Source organism: Carassius carassius, chromosome 10 (assembly GCF_963082965.1).
Source record: "Carassius carassius chromosome 10, fCarCar2.1, whole genome shotgun sequence".
NCBI lineage: Eukaryota > Metazoa > Chordata > Actinopteri > Cypriniformes > Cyprinidae > Carassius > Carassius carassius.
This window is the reverse complement of record NC_081764.1, coordinates 17,301,542-17,328,915: the sequence shown is the minus strand read 5'-3', so window position 1 is coordinate 17,328,915 and position 27,374 is coordinate 17,301,542. Positions and strand designations below refer to the sequence as shown.

Here is a 27,374-nt window from a genome sequence, read left to right as displayed (position 1 = left end):
AATAACTTAAGACTTGATGATGTATAATTTTGTATTTCCTTATTTTGTTCTCTTGTATAGTTTATGAAAATAATTCTGTGGAAACTGGTTGTGCTATACTGAATGTATACAAAAATAAAATAAAAATACTTTTTTCAAAAATGTATTTACTCTGCTTTTCTTAGGGTGTGAAAAAAAAAACAGTAACATAATAATAAAGCCTTCATGCTGATAATTCACAACATTAGTGTAAATGGTTGAAAGCAAGTGGGAGGTTGCAGTTTAGATCAGATAATGTAGTTTAGTGATATTGTTACTATGGTGATCATTCTCAACATGTGGTTTCATTTACCCAGAACCAAAAAAACTTTGAGAACACAGAAATGAGTGGCTTAGTAACAAAGCATAATAATGCAAGTGAGTGTGTTTCACACATACTACCGTAGCTATTGGAAGAAATGAACGATTATGATAGACCGTGTTCATTCAGATACATGTTAGAGCAAATATTTCGGAATATGATCCAGCATATTTTGTCTGAGATGATTGAGTAACATTGTTAACTTGACTATCTCTTTATAATTGAACTTTCTGCGTAATCATTCCAATTTGCGTCAACTCACTGACACCTCGTGGTTTTAAGTGGAACTACAGGCACCCTATTGATTTAAAGCAAAGACAGAAGACAGAATAACAAAGGTTTTGTGTTGAGGGTGATATTTACAATAAAGTGATGTTTTACTTCATATTGTTTATGATTTATAAAAATATATATCACGTGATATGTTTTCATTAGACTTTGAATTGAATTCTCCTTCCTTCTTTCTTATTTATAAATGTTGGCCGATGTTATCTGTTACTGTCTGTATATTTTTCAAAGAACATACAACTCAATTAGTAATAGAATATTACTTTACATTACTTTAGCTTTATGTATATGAAACGTCCCAAGAAGAGAATGATTAATGTGTTCTCAATAAGGCTATATTGGAGCTAGTATTACAGTCCAAAAGAGGGTCATAGATTCGTCTATTTTACTTTGTAGAACGTATCAAAAATCATCGATACCTGCTACTCAAAGTCTTTAGAATAATTACATTTACAGAATTAATATGTGTGTTTCAGATTCAAAATTACAAAAATGAACGATGTGGTACTTATTGGCAATAACAACTTATTACTTGCTGATCATATTTTAGAAAACAATATTTTCCATTTCACACGTTATTTTGGATAAAAATGTACATTGTTTTGAACTTTAATTAAATTAGCACACACACACACACACACACACACAAAAGGATGAAGAGTTCGCGACCTATCACATACTTGTTCGAGCCCCGCACATGCCATGCAGGAAAAAATAGTAATCTAAATCGTGCGCACGATTTAACAAATCGACTGAACGTAATAGTAAATCGACTGAACGCAATAGTAATCGTGTGCACGTTTTAGTACACTGAGAGAACGAATTAGTAAATCGTGTGCACAATTTATTTATTTTTTCTTGCATGGCATGTGTGGGGCTCCGTATTGTTCTGCTGCACAGATGATGTGTAATAATTTAATAATCAGCGACAAACAAGGCGGACTGTTTAGTTAAAGTCTATTGCACGGCTCATGTATTACTAGTTAGTTGACTATAGCCTACTTGTAGTTTTTACACAACAACACGACAGAAATACAAGTCAGAGCATGTCAGAAATAGCATAATATCTTGGACACTAAACATTTCTAACCAGAAATGCCAGTAGGCTATTAATGTACAATATGCATATGTACATTTACGTAGCGCTACACTCCTCTCCGCTTTAATGTGGGATTGCCCTTGTTTACATCCGCTTCCCAGATAATGTCACGCCTTCGGATAAATTCTATAGGACAAAAAGACCACCAAATTCATTGAAGTGATCTGATTAGCTATCACAGTAATGAGGCGTGCTGACCAAGGCGGAAGTTATTTTCTATTCGTCAGTGGTAAGGACCACTCAACAAACAAGATAGGCTGAATCGCTGTCGGGATGGATGCAGGTAAGAAAACCGCAGGAAAACAATTCCTTCGTATTTTATTTCGAGCTGTCATGGAATTGATAAAAAGTAAAATTCTCCCGTCGTCAACCAAGCACGCGCCTGTTATTGGAGAGGCGGTCTCTACAGTTCCGGTATTTGTCCTTAAAAATGCCAGCTGGACATAAAACAGAAGAGTCAGCTGTCAGATGACGGATGGATACAGTTTTGTCTTCTAGATGTCACTGCACCAAAATGCCACGGCCACCCGGGAAAACTGTTAGGCTTTATCGGCTGTGCTTTAGACTCCAGTCAGCTTCCTACCTTGAGCGTTTGTGGACATCACAGGAGTCTTCCAGCTCACGAATATACCGTTCAGCTGTAAATGCTTTAGGGAGGTTGTCGATGTCGTTTATCAAATTCTGCATACTCTGATCATGTGTTTGCCAATAGCTTATAGGTTAGGGACTTTTACATACTGTGTCATGTCTTTAACACTTTGGTGCATATGAGATTATTAGAAATAACAATTTTGTGGCCGTTCTAAAAAGAGTGTAACTTTTGGGGCAACGTAAAGTTACACATACACTGCCCTCCACAAGTATTGGATCAGTATAGACAAAATTATTCTGTTTGCTGTTGAGTCAATAAATCTGTAAATATAATTAAAAGATGAATATGAGACAAAACTACAGAATTTCAGATTTTATAATTGGGTGATTCAACACAAAGATGTTTCACCTACTAAGAAGATCAGCACTTTTAGAGTTTCATCTCTCTATCTGATGTGAGCAGAAGTATTGGAACAGATGCCTCACAGGTCTTTCTACATTTTCAGCAGTGTCCTGTTGCATTAATTCTTCAGATATTAAAAGCAGGGAATGTGTTTTATCAGTTATATCCATTGCTTCCGAATTCTAAGTCTTGCATTCAATAATGACACACACAAACCAGGAAGATGACGAGGAATCAAGAGTTTGGAAACTACTGGTGACATCAGCATCCAATGACGACCTGATCGGCTGAGAAAAACAACAGTAGTTGACAGACAAATCATAAAAGCTGTGAAAATGAACCCTAAAATACATGTCTGTAAAATCACCAACAACCTCCAGAAAGCTGGGCTGATGCTCTGTCAATCTACAGTCCGCAGGAGAATTTGACAAAGAATTACAGAAGCAAGATGCAAACCTCTGATCAGCACCAAAAATAGAAAGGCAAGATTCTTCATAAATGTGAGTCAGTAGAGTTTTGGAACTGAGGTGATGGACTGATGAGACAAAGATTAACTTTTATCTAAGTGATTTGAAAGAAAAAGTGTGGAGAAAAAGGGAGCTGCAAATGGTCCTAAGCATACAACCTCATCTGTAAAGCTTGGTGGAGGTGGTGTCATGGCATGGGCATGCATACATGGCTGTCTCTAGTACAGGACCTATTCATTTTAATGATGACTTAATGTATGATGGCAGTAGCAGAATGAATTTGGAAGGGTCCAAAATCATCTTGGCTACCAATATTCAAGAAAATGCCACCAAACTCTTTAGAAAGCACTTCATATTGGATCATGACAATGACCCAAAACACTCTGCCAGTTCAGTCAAGGACTTTATCAGGGCAAATAAATGTAAAGTCTTAGATTGCCCAAATTGATCTCTAGATTTAAATCCAATTGAACATTAATTTTGCCATCTGAAGAGGAGAATAAAAACAGAAGCTACCCAAAACGAGCAACAGTTAGAATTGGCTGCATTAAAGGCTGGGAAAAGCATTTAAAAATATAAGACCAAGAGTTTAGTGATGTTTATGGGTTGCAGACACACTGCTCTGATTGCATGCAAGGGATCTGCAACTAAATATTAGCTTTTAGTCTTTTACATCTGACTTAAATTCAACTGTTCCAATACATATAGTGGGATGAACTCTAAAAGTGCTGTCCTTTTTATTTGGTAAAACATGTATGTGTCGAAAGACCTAATAATAAAAGGTGACATTCTGTAGTTTTGTCATATATTCTCTTTTAATCATATTTGCAAATGTCTTGACTCCACAGCAGAGAAAGCAATTTTGTCTTTACTGTGCCATTACTTATGGAGGGCACTGTACACCATGATATAACTAGTGTGAACAACAACAGTAAAACTAGTGATAAAATCAGGTACCACTTTAAGATAACTTTCAGTTTGTTAATATTAGTTCATGGATTAGGTATCAACAATAAATTATAAACTACTATTAATCTAGGTTATATTTATTTAATGTATATAGTATTAGTCATTATTAATTCATATTTGTTCATAATAAAGCATACGCTTATGAATCTAAATGCATAATTAAAAACAAATTAGATAAATGCTTGATTTGTTGTATGTGTGTTCATGAAACTATATATAATTGAAAAAAAATATATATTTTATATTTTATATATTTTTATATATTTTATATTAATATTTTATATATAAAATATTTTATAAGTAAAAGGTTTAGATAATGATAGATAGATGGCTGAGCCTACTAAAAAAAACCTGAAAAGATGTCCAAAATGATGTCTTTGTTTTTCCTTGATAAAAATTCTTTCTGTTGGTCTGTAAGAATTTGAACTTCCAGTTGGTCATCATTAGCTTTTCTTTCAACAGCTACTCTCACATATGACTCGTTGCGCTTTGGAGAGATCGAAGATTTCCCAGAGACCTCTGAGCCTGTCTGGATTTTGGGAAAGCAGTTCAGCGCTCTAACAGGTAATGAAGTAGGAGACACTGAAGGTTTTGTGCTGTTGTGTTTAGTTGTTTCATGATGTTCTTTATGTCCCAGAGAAGGATGAGATTCTGGGAGATGTCACCTCACGCTTGTTGTTCACGTACAGAAGGAACTTTCAGCCAATTGGTGAGAGTCATAGTCCTCAATCCTGATCTTACTGTCCAAGGAATGCATATCCGAATAGTCTGTTTAGTTTTACAGATGGCTTGTTAATGGATGTGATGTTGCAGGTGGCATTGGTCCCACTTCAGACACTGGTTGGGGGTGCATGCTTCGATGTGGACAGATGATTCTTGGGCAGGCCTTGATCTGCAGGCACTTAGGTAGAGGTAAGACTGCCTGTGTTACATGGTTGGTGATTATGGCGTCTGCTGTTCTCTGAGATGGTTGTATTTATTTTTTAGACTGGAGATGGAGTCCAGGTCAGCGCCAGAGACAAGAATATATCAGCATTCTCAATGCCTTCATTGACAAGAAGGACAGCTATTATTCCATCCATCAAATAGGTACTGCTCCTCATCTACCTGCTGCCTGAATATTATAGGAATAGTGTTAAAGTTACTATTTTAATGGGTAAACTAAAACAAGATGGCGCCACGTATGACTGCCATGGTTTGGAGCTCTTTTGCTGTTTTTGTTTGTTTGTTCTGTGTTTAGTCATTCTTTTACTATCTTTTTTACCAGAGACAAACTACTAGATATAAGGCAACACAACAGACAACATATTTCAGTTTTCTGATTATTCAGACACTTTGTTGGTTGTTCTGGTCGTGGGGGCAGCGGTCCTGCTCAAACGCATGCTCAAATGGAAATGTAGGAAGCGTGTCGGTGCGCTGGTTAAACTCCGCAAACACGGCTTCCAAACAGTGCTTCCTAGTATCAATCTAGCGAATCTCCGATCCCTTCCTTACAAAACCGATTAACTCCTTCTCCTCACCCGCACAAACAAGGACTTTTCACAATCGGTTGCATTGTGCTTCACTGAAATCTGGCTGAGTGAAGTCCTTCCGGATAACGCGATACATCTGCCGGGCTTCCAGCTGTTCAAAGCGGATCGAATCGTAGAATTAATGGGATGAAGGTTGGTGTTCATATGTAACAACTCTAAAGAAGATGTGCTCTCCTAATTTAGAGGCACTCTTCATGAATTCTAAACCTTTCTATTCACCGTGGGAGTTTTCCTCGTTCTTTCTTGTGAATGTTTACATCCCTCCAGACACATGCGTGAGTGCAGAGCTGCAACAGCTGGCCGAACAAATAACTGAAATGGAGCAACAGTACTCTCTTTTAATCATGCTTGGAACTTTAGTAAAGCAAACTTTCCCATGAACTGCCAAAATACAGACAGCAAGTTAAATGTCCCACCAGAGACCACAATATACTGTACCACTATTACAGCACAATGAAGGATGCATTTGGGGCTCTCTGATCACTGTTTGGTTCATCTTATACCGACCTACAGGCAGAAGCTGAAATCAGCTAAACCTGTAATAAGGACTGTTAAAAGATGGACTAACGAAGCAGAGTGGGAGTGTTTTCTGGATGAGCTCACTGAGACTGTAACTTCATATATCAGTTTCTTAAGATATGTGCATCCCCACCAGGACATTCTTATCATTCAATAATGTTAAAATGTGTTTTACTGGGAAACTCAAACAGGTTTGTCATACCAAATATGATGCTTACAGAAGTGGGGATAAAATATTTTATAACCAGGCCAGGAACAGACTCACAAAGGAGAGTAAAGTGGCTACAAAAAAACTACTGTGAAAAGCTGAAAAACAGTTTTCAGCCAATGACCCAGTGTCAGTATGGACTGGTCTGAGCAACATCACTAAGTATAAGACCCCACCCCCACAGTCTGTGGAGAATCAACAACTGGCTGATGATCTGAATGTGTTTTACTGCCGATTTGATTATGATTTTACTTAGTAGTTGCTTCCACTGAAAAAATGATAAAAATGTGCACACACATTTAAACTTTGCTACCTTGACAATGCAACCTGTTCATTATAAGAAAATACAGTCAGTCAAACATGAAAAAAAAAAACATTGCTCAGTTCAAATATGTAGTCAAATCTGTGCCGTTAAGTGTTATCACTGCACTGCCATCATGTTATGCAAAACATTTTGCTTTACATGGATATTAAAATGTGAGTTAAGTACATAATAAAAAATAATTTGGCATTCAAATACATGGCAAATACGGACACATTCGATTTTGTGAGAGACCCCACTTTGGTTTCTGTTTCGTTTTAGCCTAAACTAATTCGTTTTGGCTTGTTGTTTATATTGCTATATCTTCTATATTTTTAATTCTTGTTCTTTTCTAAATAACCTACTGTTAATTGAAAGGATTGTTGTGGAGTGAGAGGAACTAAAAAAGCCTAGCTATGTTTACAGTGTTTATCTTAATGTTTGTAAACATTTTTCGCGCCGGCATTAGGCCTATTTCTGAATTAGATAATAAAACGCGACTTGTGTTTTTTTTTCTCTCTAAAAACGTTTTTTTTTCTTTTTGTAAATATGCTTAGCGTAGCCCTATTTTAACCATGCAGCAAACCTTTTTAAATATATTGATAACTTCCTGAAAATAAATAAACAAATGACTTTTTTAACTGTTTAACTGATTGTTTTAATTGGTCAAAATTCTTAACGGTCGCTTAATGGTTAACCGGTTAAAATGAACATCACTAATCCCAGTCCCCCCCCCCCCCCAAAAAACAAATCACTGGACTTAATGATTACAGACCTGTTCCTGTCACGTCTATGGTCATGAAACCATTTGGAAGACTGGTCCTGGCCTACCTGAAGGACATCACTGGAACCTTGCTGGATCCTCTTCAGTTTTCTTACAGAGCAAAAAGGTCTGTGGATGATGCAGTCAACATTGGACTGCATAACATCCTGCAACACCTCAACAGACCTAGAAATTATGCAAGGATCTTAAGTTCGGCCTTCAATACCATCATGCCTAAACTTCTCTCAGACAAACTGACCCAGCTCTCCATACTCACCTCCATCTGTCAGTGGATCACCAGCTTCCTGACAGACAGGCAGAAGCTAGTAAGATTGGGTAAACTCACATGCAAGACTCTCACGATCAGCATTGGCACTCCTTAGGGATACATTCTTTCCCCACAGCTTAAAGGACAGTGATGAGTCTGCTTACAGACAGGAGGTTAAAGAGCTGGCTGTCTGGTTCAGTCTTATCAAGCTGAACACACTCAAAACGGTGGATATGATTCTGGACTAAAGGAAAAACCCCCCTGCTCTCCCCCACTCACCATCATGAACAGCACTGTGGCATTCAAGTTCCTGGGCACCACTATCTCACAGGACCTGAAGTGGGACAAGTGGAAAAAAAAAAAGAAAAAAAAACACAGACAAAAAAAGCCCAGCAGAGGATGTACGTTCTTAGCCAGCTGAGGAAGTTCGTCCTGCCACAGGAGCTGCTCACATAGTTCTATTCAGCCGTCATAAGGGCCTTTCGCACCGCTTTAATTCCAGAACTAAATGTACAGTACTGGGAAGATTTTGTGCAAACTATTTACCAGTACCATAAAAAGGGTTGCATTCGCACTGACAGTGTGTACTAGAAAGTGACATAACCCGACGTTATTTGTGCAGCATTCAACAATGGAAAAAAAAACGAACTACTTTAACATGAGGATGGAGGATGCTGTAATCGGAGCTGTGTTTTTGTTGTCCCGCGGGTTTTTTCAACAATGGACATGGAATGTCGATGTATACGTAAAACGATTGGAAGAATGGAAAGGAGGACTAAGAATCTCCAACGACTACTGGCAGTGCTACTTGCTGTAAATGCCTGCACTTCAGCATCCGTCCATCTATCGCTGTTCATCATACTTGTGAAATAAGTTCACACAATGTTTTAGGGGTGTCCCCGACTAAGGATTTTCATAGTCGAATCGGAATTTTCGAATCTTGCTGATATTCGACTGATAGTCGAATCATATGTTTGGGGGCAAAATACATTGAGTCAAGTCAGACATTCGACAGCCATAATTACTGATGTTAATACAGGGAAAATGTGTAACAAATGCCTCACAGATTACAAACGGGGTAAATAATGTTTTTATGTTTTGATTAAAAGATAGTTAACACTAAACGTCAGCGAAACCCTAACAATTGCCAATTTTTTTCAAAATCTTCAATCTTCACGAAACAATGTGCAGAAACACTGCAGCTAAACTCTAAAAAAATCACAGCGTTTTATTATAATGGTGTTCTCATTATGGTATGTGTCTGACAGTCCCAGTCATAGTTATTAATATTCTGCTTTGTTGAATAAATAAATAATCCACGATATATATTTATATACACCGGCTGAAATGTTTTGAAATCACTTGTACTCTACCTGATCTAAAAAATCCAGTCTCTGCCTGTGTCAGTTTGAGTCTTGGTAAAGTTTTAAATCCCTGCCGCCAACATGCTCCCCTGTCGGTCACGGATTATGGAAAGTGAAACATAAGTGTTTGGATTTATTCACGCATTTTAAAATATTTGTTTGAAGCTTCTTTCTTTTCAGATTTTTATTCACGGCTTTATCATAATAGGCTGCATATTAACTTATTGTGAGAAAACCGCAAGTTCTACATGAAATCAGAAATTTGAGCTCCCCCATATCGACAGACAGCCCGCGAATATTCGACTGTGAGATTGGATTCCTGTGTTCATCTGTAACTGTCTAGTTCAGCTCATACCAAATCAGACATCAGAAGACAACTATGGACAGTCAGAACTGTTCCCTCTGCCCAACTTCCAGAGTGAGGAAAAGGGCTAAGAAAATCACTCTGCACCCCTCACACCCAGCACACTCTCTCTTTGAACTGTTGCCCTCTGGCCAGAGCTACAGAGCCCTGAGTACCAAAATGGCCAGACACAAGGCCATATCTCACCTGAACACAACATAACACACCTCAGGACTGTACATCTGTAAATAAGTCATCAAAACTTTCATCTGTAAGTCACACATGTGCACATTCACAGTTCTGTCTACTGACATTTTTATTTTTCTATATATGTTATTACTATATTGCTATTTTTGTACACCTTGTGTGTGTGTGTGTGTGTGTGTGTGTGTGTAAACACACTTGGCAGTAAAGCTCTTTCTGATTCTGATTCTAAATTACTGTATTGACATTACTTATTGTTTTCCTCAGCTCAAATGGGTGTTGGTGAGGGCAAGTCTATAGGCCAGTGGTATGGTCCAAATACAGTTGCACAGGTACTCAAGTAAGTTGGCCAGTCAAATGAAATATTTATAAATATTTATTATTTATTAAATAAGTATCCTTTTGTTTTGTGAGTTTTAGTAACATTATAACCGGAAAATGTTATTTAAGCTTAGTAATCCTGAAATAAACTACTTTTGCTTTATTGTCTTTGCATAAAATCAATTAAACTTTGTGCCCATCTAGAAAACTGGCAGTTTTTGACTCCTGGAGCCGACTGGCAGTTCATGTAGCTATGGATAATACTGTGGTCATAGAGGAAATCAGTAAGTTCTCTTTTCATAGTGTCTCTTAAGAAAGCCTAGATGGAATCTGCAGACATTAGTGTTTGTTTCTACTGCACTAATTTAGAGGGGAATTTGTGGAATTTTGGGAATGGATTTGAGATGACCATACTTTACTCTTGTTAGTAGGTAAACACATGATAAAATTAGCCAGTATATTTAAAGGGCAATATTGCAGAAATGAAAAAGTTAATTTTAAAATTTTAATGTTAATGAATCCGCAAGCATTTATGTCCTTTCATTAGTACTTGGTTGAACCACATTCAGAAATATTACAACTCTTAGCCTTATAGGCCATTTTTTAATTTTGCACAATGTGATACAACATTATTATCGCATTCCTCCTTGCAAAACCACTAAAAGTGAAGCAGTTCGTTCTTTCAGAGATGTACGATGAGACTGAGGTCAAGACTCAGCCACTCAAGGACATCAATTTCTTCATTTTTAGCCACTTCATTGTTAGTCTCGCAGTGTGCTTTGGATTGTTGTCCTACTAAAATATCCCCAGTTTATAGTTTCTGGCAAAAGGGAGTAGGTTTTTATTCAAATTCTCCAGATGTTATGAAGCATTCATCAACTCTAAGGAGATCGCCAGTGCCTGCAGCTAAAAGCACATCAATTACATAGTCAACTTTTAGGTAGAAAATGTCTTTTGTTTTATTTGTAACGCTACAAAATCAAAAATTTGTCTGAATTGTTTTTATTTTCTTTCAAAGCTGAAAGAGAAAATGACTTAATGTTTTTTTTTTTTTGTCTGTAGAGAGGTTGTGTATGCCGTGGCTGGACTTCGACAGGGGTGCATGCGCGTTTTCTGAAGAGCTTCTGGAAATGAATGGTGATCTGGAGGGGGCTTGTGCTCTGGTAGAAGAGGAGACGGCTCTGTGGAAACCCCTTGTTCTGCTGATTCCACTAAGACTTGGCCTCAGTGACATCAACGAAGCCTATATTGAACCACTCAAGGTAAATCTATAACATTATCTGTAACATAATGAATAGGTAAAACATTAAACTGTTAAGTTCAGTAAGCCTTCATCTGTTAATTGCTTTAATAACCATCTATTCAAGTTTGCGGATTGTTGGACTTTATCCTCATGTCTTATCCACAGCAATGCTTCATGATGCCTCAGTCTTTAGGAGTAATAGGTGGGAAGCCGAACAGTGCTCACTACTTCATTGGCTTTGTAGGTAAGCAGAGTTCTTCAAGATAAACCTAGAAAAGTCAGATTTCAATTGGCGAATCACAACCCAAAATGGTTTACCTGTCTCTTCTTAGATGACATACATATTTCAGATGGCAAAGTAAAACAAAATATTGTGTGCCCAATAAACATCTATGGTATTTGTCACAAATTTGTCGGTTTACTTGGTAGAAGCTAATTGAATTAGGTAGATGCCAACATGTACATGTAGTGTGATGTCCTTATTAAAACCATAAACAAAAATATTGCATGATGAAAGGCTGTGCAACCCAGATTATATTCATTTTAACATTATTTGTGAATCACAATGTGCTTTGTATGTTGATTTTTTTTGTTTATATATATATATATTAATTATAATATTATTATAGTAATACAAATTCATCTTTGTTTATTTGAACTACTGCTGTTAAACTGTAGTAGTTAGATGGTTTATCTCTGGTTTAGTACAGATTATATAAATGCTATATGGTAGTGTATTGTGTTTTAAACGGCTTCATTCTCTTTTCTCATTGATGCACCCTGCAGGCGATGAGCTCATTTATCTAGACCCCCATACCACTCAGCCGGCTGTGGACCCAAATGAAGATGGACAGTTCCCAGACGACTCCTACCACTGCCAGCACCCTCCCTGCCGAATGCACATCTGTGAGCTTGACCCCTCCATTGCCGCTGTAAGCTTAACTCTTTAAACTCTTTGGGTTTTTTTGTGGAGTTCTACCTAGAATTGACATATCTAAATCTGATGGCTGCCCTTACCTACATACAGTGAAGTAAATGCTAAATATTAGTGTCATTGTTAAAGGAAACCCTTTTAGAAAATAAAACCAAATGTAATAAATATTATTGTACGTGTTCAAAATATCAAGATAAATACACACCAACACACTTTTTCTTTGAATCCTGTATTTGTAAGTGTATAACTCCTGCCTTGTGTAGAAGACACAAATTATTCATTTCAGTATCATTTTCAGCTACCCAGTATTTCTCTCGTATAACATTTAACATTATGACCAAAATGTATTTTTCAGTTTAAATGGTCTTAGAAGATGATGTATTTTACACATAATTGTCAGTAATAAATGCAATTCCAGATTTCTTGATTTTTAAGTGAACTTAAAACATTCACATGACCAGAGCTGTTTAATTACCATAAAATATTAAAATGTATCATGGTATCCAAACAATATTAAGCAGCACAACTGTGATGATTAAAAAGATATGTTTCTTGAGTACCAAATCATCATAAGGTTAAAAATCTTTTCTGAAGGAGCTGAGGACTAGAGTAATGGCTGCAGAAAACAGTTTGGCTTTTACTGGAATAAATCACACTTCATAATACATTAAATTCAATTTTATTATTTTAAATTGTAATAATATTTAATGCTATTTCTGTTTTAGATCAAATAAATGATTCCTTCATGAGCAGAAGAGACAACTTCTTTCAAAAATGTTTTTTTTTTTTTTTTTTTTAAATCATATCGACCCCAAACCTTTGAACGGTAGTGCATGTGCATAGAGTATGCATTATAAAGATCACTCTGGATCATCTAGTAAATCATGATCACAATACAAGTAAAAAAATGATTCACGTGATATAGCTATACATTTTATAGTATTATTACATAAAGAAAAATATGTATTTATTCTTGGATTGTGATCCCATTTTCCCCACACTTGTCTGATCAAAAGTGTAAAGTGTGTTCTCACTTGTTTTGGAAAAATTTGGGATTGAATTGTCCAAAAGAATTGTTAAAAACAGGAAAAACTCATTTCCTTGGAGTAACAGTATCAATTATGCCAAATGTTGTCCATCAGGGCTTCTTCTGTCAAACAGAGGATGATTTTGATGACTGGTGTGCACAAATTCGTAAGGTACTTAAGCCATAAATTGCTTTTAAATTTTTATAGCTTCAGTTCATATTTGTACCTCTGGTTCACTCTTTTGTTTTTCCCTTGTACAGGTTTCAAACTGTAAAGGTCTTCCTATGTTTGAATTGGTAGACAGTCAGCCGTCTCATCTAATTAGCGCAGATGTACTAAATCTCACTCCAGGTAATCTCTTATACTGCTTTTTTTTTTTTATAGATTCCGAATTCAAGAAGAGCTCGTAAGGAGTTCTATAAATACACACCATTATTCATTACATTTTTCCTCAACAGACTTCTCAGATTCAGACAGGCTTGCACGCTTCTTTGATTCTGAGGATGAAGAATTTGAAATCCTGTCTTTGTGAAGAACATTTGCATTTGCCAGACTTTCACAATTATGTGGTAGAGCCTCCTCAGAGGAAAGAGAAGAATACCGTTGACGTTCAAAGCCACTGTGGCATAGTCACCTGCGTCAAACACACAGCTTTCTTCTTAAACCATTATGCTGACTGCTCTGTGTCACCTTGAGTAAGCCGAGGTCAGGTGTCATGGTCACAGGCACTCAGGATCATCAGTACGTACTTACTTAGTTGCATTTATGTGCATCCATATTGAGTCTTAACTTTAATTTTTAAGTGATATGGTGCCTTTTTACCCCCTTAACTTAAAACACTGGTTTGCCATAACGCATTTTATGGTTTTGGTCAGGAGACATGCTAATCAGATTTGATTTAGCATTTACTCTTAACCAATGAAAGTCGGTGAAATTTTGGACCTGTATGAAATTGTAAATGACAATGAAGGTTACCATTACCACCAAGATTGGGTGCGATGGGTTGTGTAATTATACATGAATGAGTTTGTCTTGATGTTTCAAATCTCTGTACATACATTTATTTTACGAGTATTTATTTATCAAATGATTAAAAAAAAATAAAATACAATTATTAGGCATTTTCTGTACTACATATTGTGACAGAAAAACTGAAAAACGTGTAAAAGCTCTCAGAACCGGTGATCCATTCACCTCCACAGCTCTCCAACTGGCTGATTCTCGGCTAAACTGATAATGTCTTCACTCAAAAGCTTAATATCTTTGTGCACCTCTTCTATGGTCCTTGCAGCATCAATTACCTAGAGAAAGAAAGCCAAAAGATAGAGATTAAACTAATTTGAAGATAGTTGCATACTGTAAATTTACAAAATAAAATAAATCACCTTCCAATTGACTGAGGAATCTAGCATTAGCTCTTCAAATCTTTGCTGAACTTTGCGTTGGAAAGCGCTTGTCTCGTACCGTTCAATTCCATATTCTCCACGGCTTGCTGCCATACTGGTATTGAGCTGCAAAAACATCACCAGGTCTGGTTTTGGAAGTCCCACATCTGGATTCATGCACCACTCCAGAGTGAAGCCCTGAACATTTACAAAGAAAACAACTAAATTAATGTCTCTACACAAAAAAATAAAATCTGAATTTCTGATGAATATTAAGTTCAAAATAACAGCATTTAGTACAAAATAATATTTATTTGTTTATTTATAATATTAACAATAGTCTTTATGATCTTTTATAAAAAAAAATACCATATTTTTCCCTGTATTGGAGTAACTGTATCACTCACAGGTTTGGCACTAGTGAAGGCCACTCCTGAAAACGCATAACGGTCCACCACTAGATTGATCCCTTGTTCCAACTTCTGTTTGATCAGAGGCCTGAAGAAAGAAAACAGACTGATTGGTTGATCAACTTAAAGCGGTCATATGATGCGATTTCAAGATTTCCTTTCTCTTTGGAGTGTTACAAGCTCTTGGTGCGTAAAGAAAATCTGTAAAGTTGCAAATACTAAGGTCTCAAATCCAGAAAAGTTAAGACTTGCCCACTCCCTTCTAAAAGGGCTTATTTAAACACTCCCCCCCACGTCTACATCATACCTACATCATAACTACATACCGCCCACATGTTCACGCAAAGAAAGAAGGTGTAACTTTTATTCTCGCTGTAGTATTGTTGTTGCCGCGCCGCCATGTTGTGGAGATGCTGTGTGCTTCATTGTGAAAGCAAAACTACTTTGTTTGGCCTTTCAAAAGAGGACAATATGCGCTTCGTCATGCCTAGAGCTGATCCTTGCTGGTCGCTGAGAAGATGCATCAACTTCGCGCTGTGGATCGCCAGATTGGCTTTCACTGAGGACAAAGCAGAGTTCAGCCCAGGGTTGTCACATCTGGTTAAAGATTTAGCCACTGAAGATTCAAACGCGAGTTTTGAGCAGTGTAAAGTAGCGCTTGCTGTTTTCATTTCTCCTATCACAAGTGCAGATGTGGTTTTATGTTTACACTGGACGATATAAAAGTCCTTTTAGGCAAGTCGTGCCACTCGGCCCTCATCTTGGCAACGCCTCCGAGCAGCTATTTCAGACTAACAAGACCAGGCTCCTATCTAAATGAATGAGCATAGAGTCAGAACTGCACTTTCACTGGTCACCAGGACATAAAAACTGTATAACAGTAAAATATTATAAAAATCACAAAAAAATTTTTAATGACTTTGCCTTTTTCTCCACAGGTTATACTTTTTCTATGCATGCGCAAGGGTTCCTGAACTGTGCACATGGAACCAGACGATAGGCTTAAATGTTTCCCGGCTTGACTGTTAAAAGCAGATGATTGGCTTTCCAGCGGGAGGGGTGGGACATTTGCATCCAACCGCCATCTTTGTTGTTACGGGTTTTCCTTATATAGTTGTATTGAGGATTGAGGAAGTGGCATGTCTCTTATAAATTGTCTCTGACGATACACAACACATAAAAAGAGTTTTCCCCACTGGATGCAAGAAATGGCTCGTTTATTATGCGTTTGAATGTTTTTGTCTCGTTGCTCTGGTTGGAACACAGCATCACACTATGGTGAGAGGCATAACATTTCAGTCACACACTTGAGGTATTCGGCCAATCACAATGCACTGCATAGCTGGCCAATGAGAGCACACATCGCTTTACAGACCAGTGAGTTGTGTAAAAATCAACACATTTCAGATAGACGGGGCATAGAGGAGAAACAATAGTGTACATTGTGGAAAATAATGTTTTTATAACCTTAACCGCAGAAACATTACACTACACCAAATAATGTTCTTTTTAACAACATCATATGACCCTTTAATGAAAAATAAATTGAGCCATTCCCATTCATGCACTTTACTGGATTAATGTGAAATAAACTCTTGAGTGTTAACTTACACCATTTCCCATCGGTTTGCAGAAAACAGCAGGTGAACAGTATGATCCTCCAGATTACTTTTCTTCTCCAGGTACGAACTGATCAGCTGACCAATTTTAGTGGCTCTGTCTAACAACAACAAAAAAGGCCTCAGTACAAAAAATAAAAATAATACAATCACTGTCATGGATTAAGGCCATGTCTCAAAACTCAGTGAGCTGCCAAATCACAGGCTTCCTGATATCATGAAAATCCAGGCAAAATTATGTCTCCTATTATTTTCTATTTAGCCTTTCATGTTGTCTAGTTAGACACGGCTCAATCTTACATTTTTGATTTTGAGATTCTGCACTATCATTTTAATATTTCAGATAACATCAGAGTATGTCTAGGTAAGGGCTTCACAAAATTGGTTTACATGGGATAGTTAAAAATAAGGGAAAACATTTGACCTGGAAATCTCATCATTTCTGCCGCTTGTCCGCTCTGCTGAAGCGCCTGCACAAGTCTTTGACATTGCGTTGTTTTCCCGGCTCTGTCTACTCCCTCAAGAACAATTAAAGCTCCTCTTCTGTAAGACATGGCTCTTAAAAACACGGTTTTAAAAAGGAAGAACAACAGGGAGCAAGTGCTGACAATGGTTAGCAAATCATTTACACCCGTTATCTCTTTACGCGGTACTTTTCTTTAAAAAAAAAAAAAAAAACATCCGGGAATTCGTATCGTCCTCTACTGTTGCCAAGTCCACGGATTTTCCGCAGAATGGGGCTACTTTAATACTGTTGCGACTCCGATAACGTGATATTGATCCCCTGGAATGCGAATCTTAGTAGGGGATCCCCGCCAAAAAAACGTGCATTTTACCCTCCGGAATACGAAATTTAACTGGGGATCCCCAGAGCCCGTCTACGGAGAGCCTTGGCACTCCCTATTCAGCCCCATTGTATTGCTTTTGGTTGCAGTTCCATTAGAATTCCACTGGGGGTGATCGCGAGCGAGTGCAGACTGAATGGGAGTCAATGGGGCTATACGGCTAAATGTGTCACTTTCACCCGATTGCCGTTGAGAATTCTCAGATTTTATTATAGGCTTTGCAAGTTCAACATAGGTTATAGGTCGAAAGTTGAATGAACCAGTACTTATGTCCTTTCGATTTCTTACAGGTGGGGCCGTTGTTGGCTGCAACAAGCTAGCATTCTGCTAATGAATGCTGATTGGTCAGTGACGGACTTGCGACTGATTACGACCACAGACCCCGCTTGATGGCACCTGAAGCTAAAGCAGAATCAGAAGATAGAGCTCGAGCCCGTCTGAGAATGTTCAGAGAATGTCTAATGTAGACGGGCTCTGGAATGTCTGACATTATCTTAAGGAGGACTTTCTGTCGAAGTTAATTTTTGTGTACTGTATTTATATTTTGCTGCGGGCAATTTTATTTTCATATCATTATAAATGTATTGTAAAAAGTACATGGGAATAAATGTAATTTGAGTGTTTTTTCTATTCTTGTGTTCAATGTGTTTATATACATGGTAAGGTTATGGTATGACAACCTTAAATAATCCAGTCAATATCCCGCTCAAGAACATTTCAATGATCATAGCATAAATTAGAAATAAAGAAAATGCCTCGTAGATGTGCAGCAATGCATTGTTCCAACAGTGGGAATGTACTGTCATTCTTTTCATTCCCCAAGGACAAAAAAAAGGTAATGTTCTTTCTTGCTCCTGTATAAATGGTCATAGGATACCGGCACCTGGGCGGGAATGTTGGCAAAAACTGGAGCGCGGGTAAAATCGCGCATGACCAGAGAATGTCTAATAGGAGTCCGCGCTGCCAGAGCCTGTCTATTAGACTTTCTCTGGCGCTTCCAAGTGGTTGGGTGTCGAACACTTAACGTACCTTAACCAATTGTTCCATACAGATCGTTTGTTTACGATTTAACAACTTCAGCAACTTCAGTGGTGTGCACAGACCTCCGGGGCAGGGGCGGAAGAACCAAAAAGGGCACAAATTTTCTTTTAAATAAATCACCTGTATTTAAAGCAGTACCCGTCTGTCTGTTGTGTTTTTATATCTTTTAATGACTTTCTCACAATTATTTGGAATATCTCGCTCGATGGAGTGCAGCAGTAGGTCAGATAGCCTCTCATTACCAATGAAAAGATGTTGATACAATTAGAATGCATAACATATACAAAAGTACGTAAATAATATTACTACTAAATATTACTTTACCAAACAAAACAGATAATTAAGTAGGTAATTGAGGAATTCATGTTCAGCTATGTTGATGTTATAAATGTTATGCATGTATTCATTAGTTAAATTTGTCAACATAATTTGTTGTTAGCCGTTGAAATTGAATTTGAATTAACCATCAGCCCTGCAACACATTATAAGCTACAAATTTGTTAAATGAGGAATATGGTCTAGGCTACATGACCTCCTAATAGACAGACAGATAATCACATTGAAACAGTAATTACACAAAACATGGCAACAGGCTAGTTTATTCACAGTTTAGGAAATACAAATAAAAGGCATCAAAACATTAAGATAAAGACCAGAAGATTAAAATCTATATAAAGAACATCTTATACTACATCTACAGTAAACTTCACACCAACAGAACTGTAAAAACGAGGGGTCTAACAACAAGAACACAACCAATAGTAAATTAGTAAATGAACAAACATGAAAAATGATAGGATACTATACTACAACAATACTGAACATTCAAACACCTGGCGACGACAATTTAGTGCAGGAAACCAGGAGGAGAACGAGAACTTCCTGAGAGAAAAAAATCAAACTTCAATTAATGCATCCATGTATTTTAGCTGTGAGCTCAGTAGGTATATCTTTGTCTAGAGAAAAATCAATACGGCAACATCCGTAAATTAATGATGTTAATATATAAGATTATTTTACCTTCACCATTGCCGCCATAAATTGGCTAACGTTAGGCTACATAACAGATAGCTAACTGTTGGCTGGCTGTCGAAGAAAATATGATTTCTTCGACAGTCAGCCGAAGAAATCAAAGTCGCTGCCATTACCATTGTAAGTAATATACATATGTAAAATATTCGCGCATTTTCCTTTTTACATTAACTAACTAAAACTCTTTGTAACTCGTGTATTAACCGAGAGAGCCTTACCTCAAGTAGCAGCTGGTGTTATCGTCGATGCCACGAGTAAGCCATGAAGCGGAAGTCAGAAATTGCCGTAAAGCAGACCCTCTGGCAGTGTGAAAATATGTGACGTCATCACATTTTTGAACGCTCTTTTAGAGCAGATAAGTGAACTTAAAAATGCAATTTTCAGCTGAGTGTATTATCTTAGCCCCCCCTTTCGAATACAAAATTTAAATTACTAGACAAAAAATTATATCCTGAGAAAAGTGGGTTTTGAGGGGTATTTCGCCATAGACCTCCATTCATTCTGCACTCGCTCGCGAGCGCCCCCGCATGGATAGAGACGTGTTACTGCAACCAATCCAGAACCCGGAAGTAAGCAGAGAGTGCCAATTCTCTTCCTATTAGACATTCTCTGGGATCCCCTAAAAACGCGATTGGGCGGTATTTCTTGTGAAAATCCGGCAACCCTGATGTCCCGCGCTTTAAAGAAGGGTCTGCCTACAGAAGTACCCGGCTGCAGCCTGCAGATCAAGGCGAGGCCAGTGTTGCCAACTCCTCAGTAAGGAAAGTAGCTATTGGCTGTCCTAAAAGTAGTTAAATTTGCATAACTGACCATGTGCATGTAATCGTGATGGACGCTGTAGGAGAGAGGAATAACGTCGCTGGAGAGACAAAAGGTGGGTAAAAACACCCTGAATATGTTTAGAACCACAAATGAGCTTTCTTCTATCGATTCTTTATTTTTTTAACGTCACAATTCCAACCCTCCACCTTTATCCGGGCTTGGAACCGGCAAAAGTGACCCAAAAGAGACACTCTGGCGGAGTTACTTAATTTTTTTTATGATTATTATTCTTTTTTTAATTTTTTTTTTTGGGGGGTTTTTTCTTTTTTTTTTTTTTTTTTTTTCTTAAGTTTGGTTTTCAACCCTATGGTCCACTTAGGAGCCTACAACAAGTCACATTAAACATTAACATTTTTAACCATAACATTAAAAAAAAATCTTGATTAACAATCTAATTGGACCAAAAAGAGATAATAGAAAGAAAATAGGAGATAATAGAGATAATCTGAAAAAATGGTAACTAGTCTGCCCCTAATTCAGGTTGATTGTGTTTTTTTTGTTTTGTTTTTTCAGACCTCCCTCCACATACAGACAGGCTGTGCTGGCTCACAGAAAGAGTGGGTCATCGTCATTTTGGTCAAGGCTTTCTATGGCAGGTTCAGCAACTGAGGGAGCTGACTTAAATGAGTAAGCAGCTGATGTGCCGAAAAGCTGCAAAACATTATCAGGCAGCTGGTGCTCATAGCAAGCCTCACCAGACAGCTTCAGTCCATATCTAATGTACAAGATGGAGTTAAGGGTCTGCAAGGACATCCGATTTCTTAGCTTGCTTTTTACCACACTCATCTGGCTGAACACTCTCTCGACTTCAGCATTCGAGTGTGGTAAGGACAACACGGACACAGCAGCCATGGCAAGTTCTTGAAACGGGTTGATATCAGCTGCATCTCTGAACTTCAAAATCTCACTCCAGAAACCCAGTGTGTTTTTGTCTCATTCCATTACTAAGATGGATGGCACGCCATTGCTGGATAATCTTGTCTATCTCTGCAGGGGAGTAGCCGATGAGCTTGGCTATTTTTTCTATTTCTCCAGGGCTCTTACTGTGCTTTAAAGTTTCCTCCACATTAAAAACTGACATGTACTGCAATGCTTCGATGTTGTCCGGCAGTCTCACCCTCAACTCATTAGTGAGAGAGATGGTGAAGGCTACACACCGCTTTAGGACATTTTTTTCATCCTCCGGCACAAGGAGGAGCTCAGCTGCCTTTGACTCAAAAAGGTAACCAAGGTACGGTTTGGGACTGATGTATCCATCTATTGGCCCTTAGAGTACATCAATATTTGCAAGTGGATTCAGCACCCTGCTGCTCATAGACTTGATCAGGCTAACCAAGCTGTCAAGTAGCTTAAGAGGATCTACTTGCTCTCCCTCAAATGCCTTGATGGCCAACTGTACCTCACCCAGCACTGACTTAAAAAAAGTCAGATACAAAATGTTTTGAGGATCACTATACATGGAATATAAAACCTCAGCCATGTAGCAGTGTTCACTGGCCTTGGTAACTGAGAAATGCAGCCTAAGCTCCTCCCACTGGTCCAAAATGCGTGAAACCGCAGGTTCAATGGAGAGCCAACGTGTGGCACAGACCGTGGTAATCTGTAAAGGTTTTTCCCCACAGTTGATGGTCTCATATATGGCCTTATAGGCCTCCCTGCGCTTTGGAGACACTGAAAACCAGTTAGAAGTCTCTCGTACCAAGTATTCCACACTACGGGGGATGGTGTCATTGGAAGCATGACTTACAGCAAGCTGCAGAGAGTGGCACACACAGTGAATAAGAATCAGATTTTTGAGGCAATACTCTTCCTTCAGGACTTTATGGACCCCATTGTTAATCCCTGTCATAACAGAGGCATTGTCAGTCCCTATCCCCAGGAGTTTCTCTTTTTTTAAGACCACACTTCTCGAGGAAAGCTACAACAGCACGGGCTATAGATCTGGCATCTCCTCCCTCCAATTCAACAAGCCCCAGAAATGTTGAGACAATTGTCTGCTTGGTGTCACTAAAGTACCTTATCACAACCTCCAGGTATTTAGAAACACTTATATCAGTGGACTCATCGAGGACGAGGCTGAAACGCTGGTCACCCACATCTGCAACCAACTTTTTAATAAAGTATGGTGCTAGAACACCATTAATCATTTCTGTGCACTTTGTCCTGTGCATCTTGAAATGGGTAACAGGCTAGCAGCAGTGGAGTCTGAGAAAGCAGCTCTACATGCTTCTCCAATGTGATCACATGCTAGCATGGAACAGTGTTCAGCGATAGCTAATGCCATGGTGGCCTCAGGTTTTTTAGCAGAGTCAATTGTTTTAAGCATAAGTGGCAGTTTTTTTTGGGTGGAACTATCATAAGGCTTTGCCTTTTGAGTGTGTTTTTGAGTTGTTTTGTGTTTCTTTACATCGCTAAGTTTGGCGTAGAAATCAGCCTTACAATACAGACAGTATGCCCGTGTATTCTCTCCAATAAACAGCTTTAACCAGCCTTTGAATTCAGGGTTTGATTCCCACTCCTTTCTGTATTTTTGAGTTTACAGTTTCGACATGATGAGCTAGCCAACTAGTTTAGCTTATGTCACAGAGAGGCACAAACACAGAGTGTACGAGTGTAAGTGACTGAGGCTGTGTGAGTCAAAAAAATGCAGCGATTTATTTTTGTTTAGTGATTTAATTATTTTAGACAAAGAACATTTTACATTTTACATACCATGCTGAATGTAAGCCAGGGCGGGATCAGGCGGCAGTTCGCGCACATGATGCGCCGCCGCGCAATTCATTTGCAGTCTGGACGCTGAGGGGTGAACATCTCCTGCTCTGACTACAGCTGGGAGGGGCTGCTGCGCGAGGACTCGGCCACCTGTGAGTGCTTTGGGACAGGGGTGGGGCCCTCGGCAGCACCAGCTGCTCGTGGAGAAGAGTAAGAACGATATGTGATTTCACGTCAGAGAGTCTCCAAAAATCTCCAATGACAACAGAAAAAGTGGTTAGATTTGTCGCTAGTCGGTTTTTTGAAAATGTGTCGCTAGAGGGGTCTGAATACTTGCTAAATATAGCGACAAAGGCGCTAAGTTGGCAACACTGGGCGAGGCTGCACATGTTGCCCCACCCCATATCTACTCTGATTGGTTCGATTGTGTTTCATAGGCATAGAGCATCACAGTCCCGCCCACAGCGGAGGATAACCAGCTACGGCTGAACTCATAAGCATATAACATATCATTTCGAGTGAAAAAATTAAGAGAAAATCCAAAGTCAAAGGTTCAAGACTGTGTACATATTTTCATTTCGAGCGCAGGAACTACTCATCCCATAAACCACCGCGCCTCACTGAAGTCGACTGAAGCCACAACCGCGAACGAGACTTTTGAGCGACTTCCAAATCTTATGACGGCCGCCCGCGCAAACTTTTTCCTCCAGTGAATCTTATTTTATATAGTGAATGTGCAGTAATAGCAGTTCTTTCGGTATTAATCGTGTAAATAAATAGTGTTTTATATAGGTGTTGTGTATTGAATTTTATATTTATCATCGTGTATTTATATTGTGTGCGTGTGTGAAAGCAGTTAACGATAACATCAGCAACATGGTGCAGTGCTTTGTACCTGACTGCAATCACCGCTCAGTCCTCAACACATGTCGTTGCCATTACACAAATGTTCAGTAAATGCACAAAAAGCCATATGAAGGCTACAGTAGCCTAGCTAAAGTGGACGATAATGCTAACTAACGTTACCAACCTCCCTGCAAAACTCACCAAAACTTTGTAAGTCTTGTCCCTCATGCTGGCCCTTACAAAACCCACAAGCTGACCCTCGGACACGCTACACTCAACGTTACATGACCCTATCTGAAACTTTTGTTTTCCTCCTTGAAAAAAGCCATCATGGCAGCCAAGGAGATCATGATTGCACTGATAACAGGTTTTTATTTTATTTTTATTTTTTTTATTTTTGATCTTCAGTCTTCACGGACCTTTGCGGGGTCTAACCAGACGGTTACACGAGTTCCACCAATCAGATGCATCACTGTGGGATTGTTCAGGATGGTGGGTAATGAAGTACTTATCCAAGAGATCGCGAATAAAAGGCATTTATCTCAAAACAAGGTTAGTGCCCCATGAACCTTTGGCGTTTATATGAGCATATACTATCGCTTAGTACAGCCGTAGCTGGTTTTAAGTGTACCATGTATGGTTACGTTTTTATGGCTTATACCCCAACTGTCAATGCAGAAATTGTATTGAAATTTTGCTTCCGGCACCGGCTGTGGGCGGGACTGTGATGCTCTATACGTGATAGGAAATGTATGCATATAGCGCGGGAGAAGGGTCCATCTGCGGAATGCAAGAGAGTGGCGTAACTTGATGAAGGGGCCGGGGCATAACTTGAAGTTGTCCAAATCACACAGAACCACGCAGGGTGTCAAAACGAGATGTTGTCGGGCTGCGTTCAAAACCGCATACCCTTTAAGTAGACACTTCATTTTAATAAGTACTAACTTAACGAGCGCTAAAATCGTACATACTGTACAGCCTGAATGCGTATGTATGTGTGAAGTATGAATGTGATTTGGATATCATCATCCGCTATGTTGTCATGTGACCTACGAAGATAAAACAAGCGCAAAAACATATAAGATATGAGCGACAGGTTTAATGCATTTAACGTTACTTGTATCTTGATAATGAAATTTGCCCATGTTATAAGCATGAGTCTCGTAAGACTGGTCGTGGTGGAGGTGTTGCAACAATATATAGTGATATTCTCAATGTTACCCAGAAAACAGGATACAGGTTTAACTCTTTTGAAATACTTCTGCTAAATGTTACACTGTCAGACATGCAAAAGAAATCTAATGTATCTCTTGCTCTGGCTACTGTCTATAGACCACCAGGGCCGTATACAGAATTCCTAAAACAATTTGCAGATTTCCTCTCAGACCTTCTAGTTACAGTTGATAAGGCGCTAATCATGGGAGATTTTAATATTCACGTTGATAATGCAAATGATACATTAGGACTTGCGTTTACTGACCTAATAAACTCCTTTGGAGTCAAGCAAAATGTCCCTGGGCCCACTCATCGTTTTAATCATACACTAGATTTAATTATATCGCATGGAATCGATCTTACTGCTATAGATATTGTACCCCAAAGTGATGATATTACAGACCATTTCCTTGTATCGTGCATGCTGCGTATAACTGATATTAACTATATGTCTCAGCGATACCGTCTGGGCAGAACTATTGTTCCAGCCACTAAAGAAAGATTCGCAAATAACCTGCCTGATCTATCTCAACTGCTATTTGTACCCAAAAATACACATGAATTAGACAAAATTACTGACAACATGGGCACTATTTTCTCTAATACATTAGAAGCTGTTGCCCCCATCAAATTGAAAAAGGTTAGAGAAAAATGTACTGTGCCATGGTATAACAGTAATACTCACTCTCTCAAGAAAGTAACTCATAGTCTTGAACGCAAATGGAGAAAAACTAACTTGGAAGTTTTTAGAATTGCATGGAAAAACAGTATGTCCAGCTATAGACAGGCTCTAAAAACTGCTAGGGCAGAGCATATACACAAACTCATTGAAAATAACCAAAACAATCCAAGGTTTTTATTTAGCACAGTGGCTAAGTTAACAAATTACAAGACGCCACCTGATTCAAATATTCCACCAACATTAAATAGTAATGACTTTATGAATTTCTTCACTGATAAAATAGATAACATTAGAAATACAATAGCGAATGTAGATTCTACAGCGTCTAACACTTCAGTTTCATCCATCGCACCCAAAGATAAACTGCAGTGCTTTACAAATATAGGACAGGAAGAGCTAAATAGACTTATCACTGTATCTAAACCAACAACATGTTTATTAGATCCTGTACCCACTAAATTACTAAAAGAGCTGTTACCTGTAGCCGAAGAACCGCTTCTCAATATCATTAACTCGTCGTTATCTTTAGGTCACGTCCCAAAACCATTCAAGCTGGCGGTTATCAAGCCTCTTATTAAGAAACCAAAACTAGATCCTAGTGTACTGGCAAATTATAGGCCTATTTCAAATCTTCCATTTATGTCTAAAATTTTAGAAAAAGTTGTGTCTGCTCAATTGAGCACCTTCCTGCATAAAAATGATCTGTATGAAGAATTTCAGTCAGGTTTTAGGCCCCACCATAGCACAGAAACTGCACTTGTTAAAATTACAAATGACCTGCTCCTTGCGTCAGATCAAGGCTGCATCTCATTTCTAGTCTTACTTGATCTTAGTGCTGCGTTCGACACCATAGATCATGACATACTCATAGATCGATTACAAAACTATACAGGTATTCATGGTTTAGATCCTACCTGTCCGATCGCTACCATTTTGTTTACTTAAATGGGGTGTCATCTCATTTATCATCAGTAAAATATGGAGTGCCACAAGGATCCGTCCTAGGTCCCCTTCTATTTTCAATATACATGTTGCCCCTTGGTAATATTTTTAGAAAATACGGAATTAGCTTCCACTCTTATGCTGATGATACTCGCCTATATATCTCAACGAGACCAGATGAAACTTCCCAATTATCTAAGCTAACAGAGTGTGTTAAAAATGTAAAAGATTGGATGACAAATAATTTTCTCCAATTGAATTCGGATAAGACAGAGATATTAATTATTGGACCAAAAAACACTACACAGAATCTTGTAGATTACAATCTGCAACTAGACGGATGTACTGTTACTTCCTCTACAGTCAGAAATCTGGGTGTTATATTAGACAGCAATTTGTCTTTTGAAAATCATATTTCCAATGTTACAAAAACTGCATTCTTCCATCTTAGAAACATTGCCAAGCTACGAAACATGTTATCTGTTTCTGATGCAGAAAAGCTAGTTCATGCATTCATGACCTCTAGACTGGACTATTGTAATGCACTTCTAGGTGGTTGTCCTGCTTCGTCAATAAACAAGCTACAGGTAGTCCAAAATGCAGTAGCTAGAGTCCTTACGAGGTCAAGAAAATATGAT

At 38.3% G+C, this 27,374-nt stretch overlaps 2 protein-coding genes across 3 annotated transcripts; one reads left to right on the top strand and one right to left on the bottom strand.

Moving 5' to 3' along the window:
* The first annotated feature begins 1,886 nt into the window (after window positions 1-1,886).
* On the top strand, window positions 1,887-14,589 carry LOC132151910 (cysteine protease ATG4B-like). 2 transcript variants are annotated; one of them, XM_059560449.1, is made up of 13 exons: window positions 1,887-2,010; window positions 4,620-4,721; window positions 4,795-4,866; window positions 4,971-5,063; window positions 5,145-5,246; window positions 9,927-9,999; window positions 10,185-10,264; window positions 11,043-11,242; window positions 11,389-11,467; window positions 12,010-12,155; window positions 13,300-13,356; window positions 13,446-13,536; window positions 13,644-14,589. In XM_059560449.1, exons 1-13 carry the CDS (start codon window positions 2,001-2,003, stop codon window positions 13,715-13,717), a joined length of 1,179 nt encoding a protein of 392 aa, XP_059416432.1. In that variant the 5' UTR covers window positions 1,887-2,000; the 3' UTR covers window positions 13,718-14,589. The 2 variants fall into 2 exon arrangements, with proteins under 2 accessions (XP_059416432.1, XP_059416431.1); XM_059560448.1 differs by having other exon boundaries at window positions 4,971-5,069.
* Window positions 14,255-17,433, bottom strand: LOC132151911 (thymidylate kinase-like). Its single transcript, XM_059560450.1, has 5 exons — window positions 17,024-17,433; window positions 16,592-16,700; window positions 14,978-15,068; window positions 14,571-14,768; window positions 14,255-14,486 (listed from the first exon to the last, which is right to left on the bottom strand). The coding sequence occupies exons 1-5, from the start codon at window positions 17,151-17,153 to the stop codon at window positions 14,376-14,378; spliced, it is 639 nt and encodes a 212-aa protein (XP_059416433.1). The 5' UTR covers window positions 17,154-17,433; the 3' UTR covers window positions 14,255-14,375.
* Window positions 17,434-27,374: the final 9,941 nt, after the last annotated feature.